This window comes from Oculina patagonica, chromosome 7 (genome assembly GCF_052425735.1).
Source record: "Oculina patagonica isolate OP01 chromosome 7, crgOcupat, whole genome shotgun sequence".
Lineage (NCBI taxonomy): Eukaryota > Metazoa > Cnidaria > Anthozoa > Scleractinia > Oculinidae > Oculina > Oculina patagonica.
In genome coordinates this window covers 10985819-10993188 of record NC_135764.1, presented here as the reverse complement: position 1 = coordinate 10993188, position 7370 = coordinate 10985819, and the positions used below count along the sequence as shown (strand labels likewise).

Genomic DNA, 7370 nt, shown 5'->3' with positions numbered 1-7370 from the left:
CACAGGCTCAAGCCAATGGCACCGGAAGTGAGAAGAGAACACACAAGGACTTCGGAAATTATCACAGTCGTCCTATTAAAAACTTTTCGAATTTACGATTGGGAAATATGGCTCGTTATAATTAATATGAACTGAAATTTACAAAACTGCTAAGTGCGAAGAAGATACTGTAAGGATTTTGCAAATGAGACTGGCATTTGAAGCACTTCCGGTGACAAACTATTTAGCACTCAGTTGATGTCGTGAGACTTTTTTATTTTTTCAAAAACGTGGTATCAATCACATTATTATTTTTTTTTGATTTAATAAAAGTTGAGACCAAGAGGATTCAAACCTGGGTCGCTGGTACTGCGAGCAGGAATGATATCCACTAGGCCACCAATGACCAGCTACCAGAATCTCTATTTTTTTAGATAGAAATCCTCATCCTATAAAAAAGGCTTATCGCAGCAACCCAAGCTTAAGTAGGCTAACCAGAGTGCCATTTAGGCTAAACCGAGTGCTAATTAGGCTAACTGCAGTGCTGTCTAGTATTCACTACATGAACTGAGTGTAATGTGGTATAAATATGTCATGAGCTGTCTCGCTATTGTCTCACGACATCAACTGAGTGCTTTTAAAATAGTTAGTTCCGACAACAAATATGGTAGGTGTACCGCATTTACTCAAATAAGTGCTGCCCCTGAATGAAGGCCGCATTTGGGACAAAAAAGTTAATTGCCGCCCCGAAATAAGTGCCGCAGCCCCGATGGCGATGCAGCGCTTATTCGACTGAGGAATTTCATTTTACTAAAAACAGCACTACAAAGCAACTCTGAAACAAACTTGGGCATTATTTTTATCAAAAACAGTGTTTTAGAGTTTAAAGATATTGTTTGACAATTCTCCCATTTGTTTTTCCATCCAACATCCAACAGAATAAAAACAATACCGATAATAATGGTGATGATGATAATAACAAATAATAATAACAATAGCAATAATAATAAAACTATCTTTGCAGAAGTACAAAGATCAATTCATTTAAAGTAATTCAGTTTATTCACTTCTTTAATATTGTCATAAACAAGTTTTCCTTTTTTTAAAATAATTTTTAATTTAAAACTCTGTATTATTTTCTTTTCATATCTCTTTTGCCATTGCTGCTGTAATTTGAGTTGGACAAAAATTTAACAACAGAAGTGTTAAAACATCCTTTCATACAACCTTAAACAATACTTCATAAAAACACAACAATTTGGTAGAACCTAAACAAACCAATTAAGCAAAAAGATGCAAGAGAAAAGCTTTGATAAATTGGAATAGCCAGTTATGTGCGGCAAAAACTTTGAATGCATGAGGGAAAAAATGAAAACTTTTACTAAAGTAAAACAAAAATGATCCTTGCAGTGAAATTGCAATTAAAGAAATTGCCAAAAAAGAAACCTTAAAAAAAATTTAGAGCTTCAATATCTATCCGCAATTCAAATATGAATTTTTCATATAATTTAAGTCATTCTACTTATTAATAACTATTTAACCTATTAATTTATGTTCGTTACAACTTCTTGCTCCATGATGAAAATCTACAAAACTCAACTATACAAGTGATAGCCATCTCCTTTCGCCCCTCCACTAGATCTGTCACTGGTCATTGTATTCTGGACACTGCGCAAACTGAAAAACCTTACAGATTACCACTGGCGTATCAGGTGAAGATCCATGTAAATGGATCTTCATTCTCAAGGGAGTTGCTGGCCAGTAAAGCCAAGTTTACATGAGCAATTTTTGTGTGACAATTTTTATGTGACAAATATATTTGATTGTTTAAAAATGGGCGAGTAACCAAGGTAAGACATTTGGTAAAAATTCAAAAGCAATCTCTGGTTAAAAATTTGATAAAAAACAAGCTTTCAACTACTGATCTGTAGTCTTTAATGAGTACTTGAAGATTGTGCCAAGGAGTATGAACAACATTCAAACATTCAAATTTTGTAAGAAAAAACTGTCCTTAAATTGATCACTACATCTTTTCAACTCTCCAACTCATGGTGCGTCTTATAACCGAGTGTTTTTGTAAAATTTTCAGTTTGTAAACTTGGCATAACAATGTTGCCAAGTTTGGGGTGCGTCTTATAACCGAGTGCGCCTTATAACCGAATAACTACGGTAATTTAGTTAAGTACCCCAGTAATGACCTTGGACAGCAGAGATACGCAAAGAGATACCGGTACCTGCACAGTGCTTAGTGGGAGATTGGGGACCACATGCAGACACAATATTTGCGACATTTTATGTGACGAGTCGTCTACACAATCAATTTTGGTATGTTACAACTTTTATTTGTCACATGAAAAGCTAACATGCCAGCTTGTCAACAAATTTATTTGTCACATTAAAATTGGCCAAATTTGACTCATCTTCACGAGCAAATAAAAATTGTCATAAAAAAAATTGCTTGTGTAAACTCGGCTTGAGTGGGAGCATGACACAAAATGAACTGCTAAAAATCTGTTAACTTAGTATTCTTTTTGCGTTTATTGTTGTTCCTGATCATCATCTGAATCATCAGATTGCTGTGATGGAGGAGTGCAGTTGTTAGTTCTCAATGCCTTCAGTGAAGGACAACCTGTAAACAGAATATATTAAACAAAAAGAGTTAAATTTAATAACAATACCAACTAAACCTAAAAAAAAAACAGACTGGTGAAAGCATCAAAACACTTAATTCTTGCAGTTCAGATGGGCAAAATACTTTTCTACAATTTAGTAATACAGTAAAAAAAAAAAGTGGCTAGGAATATTTCTACTCCCCCCTGTATGGGATGCCAGTCCATCTCAGGGTTACCCCTCAGCATTATTTTGCCAGTACCCATTTAAACACCTGGGTGGAGAGAGGCAATATGAGAGTAAAAGTGTCTTGCCCAAGAACACAACACAATGACCCCGGAAAGGGCTCGAACTCGGACCGCTTGATCTGGAGTCTGGTGGGCTAACCATTAGGCCACCATGCCTCCCATAACCGGTTGGGAGATACATTGATTAATAGTAAGGGATTTTTCAAAACTTCATCAGCAAACCAACTGAAAGAAACATGGCGCTTTAATACCATTTGTAATTCGGTTTCCTGTTATTGTTTTCTGTTGATGAGAGACTGGTATTGGGAAACCACGCAAATGGTGGGGAAATTTCTGACGTTCCGTTTTGAATGGAAAAAGAGGAGTACCTCTGGAGGTAGTCCACAAATTTATGTCTCAACAGATTTTTTGGAAAATTACTGTTCCTTTTGATTTCAAACCAAACTTTCCGGAATTTTTGATTAATGTAAGCACCTACTCAAGGTGCTTAGTTGGGATTTTTTTTAAACTGAGTTACATCTCGGAAGTGCACCTTAACTACAAACTATGAGCTTTGTTAAACCTGCTTTAGGTTGCGTAACTCCAGCATCTTGTAAAATGCATACCTGTTAGTAGAGTACGACAGTCACTTGTCACTCTTGTCCAATCAAGATTAAGTTGACTCAGTAATGGTAGAACCAGGTGCGCTAATCTTTTATTTGATACTCGGGTCCTGCTCAAATTCAATCTCGCAAGATTCTTGCAGTGGTTCAAAGTTCCGTTTAAAAGAAGTTTGTTACTTATTCTTGTGGAAGATAAACCAAGAATCCTGAGATGTGGGAAGCCTGTGTATCAGGACGGATTGGAAAAGTTAATTGACCAAGACAAAAAGTATGTTCTGCCACAATACAATATGTTCTGGTATCTTATATAGTCAAGTGATATCACACAACCAGGTTGGCTGAGAGGGCAATTATAATTATTATATTATAAAGCGAAATCAGCCAATCACAATGCTTTTTGCATAGACTACCTTGTAGTTGGTCTTTATTCTTAGGGTCTGACGAGCATGCGGTATTATATTGGTAATGCGAACGCAAACTGGTGGTATGGACGAGAAGGGGCCTCCTCGTGAGTCTTAGACCTTCGTGCCGCACTCCCTTACTGAATCTCCAGAGAAAAACAGACTGTTAGCAGTCTACTTTCTGCAAATCCACAGACTTGAAAGTTACAACCAACTTGTACAGCATAATAAAACTTTCACGCAAAATTAAGCAAAACAAACAGCACTACATGAAAGTACTGATCAATAACTTTTATTTGAATGGTCACACACTAGGGTTTTATCCACAAACCACCCTGGACAGTAATGCCAACATTCATTCAATGCCCAACTATCTCTCTTTACCTTCCTTTTCATATAAAGATCTTTTAGAAATGATAAAAAAAATGCTTACATGACAGCACTGCACACCCTTCATCAGTTATCACTGTTCTGTCAACATTTAGTTCTTCAAGTTCAGTCAGAGCTGTTAACAAAAAGTATGTGTACATGGTATAGAGCAGTTTTTAATTGAGTGTCGTAAAGCCAACAGCAAAGTAATAAGTGTGGCCAATCACAAAGAACACAGACAGTGCAGTGAACCAATCAAGACTCGAAGCAAACACATGTCACAGACATGACACACTGGAAAACGTGCGTGAGTGAGTCACGATTGGTTTTGGTTTTAGATCTGATTGGCTAAGAGATTTTTGAAGCAATCACTAAGTGTAGTAATGCAAAACCAAAGCAAACACAAATTACTTGCGACGCTCAAGTGAAAACCACTCTATCTCAAGATTAAGACCCTGACTCTGAAGATCCCCCCCCCCCCTCGTGTGAAGCTTAAAATTTTCCTCACTACCATGGACTCTACTGACTATGCCATGGATGACTAGCACAGACATCATTGAAATGGCCGCTTTTGACTGTCCTCTAGACCTGCCTAAAAGTCGAACTTACAGAGCGCAAAGTGTGAAAGCAAGAGCGAAGCGCGATAGCTTCCGCACCAGGGTCTACTACCACCAAACAAGAAAACGAGAAGCGAACGACTTTAAGAAAGTCTAACTGTCCTCCTGTTGGGTTTATGTTATTATGTACTGGGATCACAACAAATAACCAATTAAAAATTTAAAAAATTAGGCCAACAATGGGTGCAAAGACTTGCAGCCAAATAGACCTCTGCACTTATTGCGAGTCTACAGCCTAGGTGATAAAAAAGGACAAATCGGCTTTGTTTAAAAAGCATTGCACACAACAGTCTTGTGACTGACAAACCCATGGCCCTTGGATTTCTGATTGAACTGGAACTTAGAAGTGTCGGTTTTTGTGGATGGAGGAAAACCAGAGTACCCAGAGGAAAAAACGTCCGAGCAAGGACCAGAAACAACAACAAACTCAAACCACATATGACACAGGTCTGGGAATCAAATCCGGGCCACATTGGTAGGAAGCGAGTGCTCTCACAACTGGCACTATCCCTGCTCCCCAACAATAATAAGGGCAGCATTGAGCCAAGTGGCCCTCACTTGCCGGAGCTTATTCCAGTTTCTTTAACATTAAGCAGCTAGGAATATTTCTACTCCCCCCTGAATTGGATGCTAGACCATCCCAGCATTATGTTGTTGGTACCCATTTATACACCTGGCTGGAGATCCAGGGGGGTACTCCGGCTTGTTAATGACGGGGATGATCGAAGGATTTTTTTGGGTTTGAAATTTTTGATTCTGGGATTTTTTTAGGTTGGAAAATTTGGCAAGTATTTTTTTGGGTGACTTGATTTAGATAGAGGATTTTTTGGGTATTAAAAACGAACTAAAGTGCCTTGGCGTATTTATGGTATGATGTATAAACAAAACAAGCGTTCTTTGTGTTATGTTATTGCCCCTCCTGGCTATTTAGGGTTAATTTGACAAGGGTTTTTTTAGGGGTTATTTTTGGTCCAGGGATTTTTTTGGGTAATGTCGGAAGACTTAGGGATTTTTTTGGGTCCTGAGTTTTGCCTCCATTCGATCATCCCCGTCATTTACAAGCCGGAGTACCCCCCCCCCCTGGGGCTGGAGAGGGCACTATAAAAGTAAAGTGTCTTGCCCAAGAACACAACACAATGGGTGGTGGACAAAACACTGACCCCCAGTCCATGGACTACCCCCATGGACTACCCAAATGGACTACCTAAAATGGACTACCCCTAAAAAATGGACTACCCTTAAAGTACTATTCCAAGTGTGTACCACTTACTGAGCTGTTGTTATACACACATAATTTGCACTTACGTCTTACCTTGTTTATTTTCAAGCCGTACGTATCCCTCTAGCCGCCATTTTGAATATATTATACTAAATGAACATCCGCTGATCACGAAAGTGTAGACTCAAATCAAGCAATCAATCTTTGGACTCATAGAGACAGACAAAACAGGCACTGCACTGCACTACAGAAGATCCAAACTTTTTTAATAGTATCAGATAGTTGCTTGAGGCGAATCTTAAACATTTGGTGGCCAGAGAAAATTTTTGAATGAATAACTTTGGCAGCGCAGCGAGGAGAACAGAACCGGTAGGCAGACAGATCCTGAGGAAAAAATAGTGCCGAGTCTGGGCATGAGTCTTCGCTTTTTGAGGTCAGCAGATGTATAGTGTAATTCATTCAAAATGGCGGCTAGAGTTGTCGAAAGTAACCGAAGTAAGTGCAAATTATGTGCGTATAACAACAGCTCAGTAAGTAGTACACACTCGGAATAGTACTTTAAGGGGTAGTCCATTTTAGGTAGTCCATTTGGGTAGTCCATGGGGGTAGTCCATGGACTGGGGGTCAGTGTTTTGTCCACCACCAACACAATGACCCCAGCCAGGCCTCGAACCCAGACCGCTTGATCCCGAGTCCAACGCATTAACCCATAAGGCCACCGCACCTCCCATGCTCCCTGATAATGTCAAAAATGTAATCTTGCCTGCTAAGCTTTTCATTCCGTCATCTGTCAGTTTGGTATTGCTAAGTGACAACTGTGTTAATCTGGATTGTGAAGGGAAAAAAAGACAACAAGCAGATATAAACCATAAATTGGGCTCAAAAAATTAACTTCCAGAGGTCTTGGATAGAAGAATAAGATATTCCTGTACGGCAAATGACTTTTCTACATCTACATCTACATCTACACTTTACTAAGCTGGTAAAAAATCTCTCTTTCTATAACAATTTATTTTGTAAGAATATTGAGGCTAAAATTTGTGAAAATTTTAAGAATAAACCGGAGGCTGAGATTTTTAAAAGAATTATTTTGTGTGCTTAAAATTTGTAAATACAATACAGTTATATGTTTTTACCTAAACTGTGTAAAATTCTTCATTTCTCTAAACAGCAAAACCAGACAATAAAAGGATAAAAACCTACACTAGCCAAATGTTCTGCTAACGACAGTTCAATGAAGGGTACATGTAATACATATGCATGGTATACAGCACAAAAGGAAATGCCATATGCTATGATCTAAGAACATGCACAAGAATATTTTC

At 38.3% G+C, this 7370-nt stretch overlaps 1 protein-coding gene across 1 annotated transcript in view; it reads right to left on the bottom strand.

The window, feature by feature from the left end:
- Window positions 1-1049: 1049 nt before the first annotated feature.
- LOC144660692 (uncharacterized) overlaps window positions 1050-7370 on the bottom strand; it is a 31172-nt gene continuing 24851 nt past the window's right edge. Inside the window, exons 19-22 of the mRNA XM_078521396.1 lie at window positions 6809-6870; window positions 4274-4345; window positions 3443-3661; window positions 1050-2608 (exon numbers count right to left, since the gene is read on the bottom strand). Of these exons, the coding sequence (XP_078377522.1) occupies window positions 2517-2608; window positions 3443-3661; window positions 4274-4345; window positions 6809-6870 (445 nt within the window). The 3' untranslated portion in view covers window positions 1050-2516. The remainder of the gene's footprint in view (window positions 2609-3442; window positions 3662-4273; window positions 4346-6808; window positions 6871-7370) is intronic.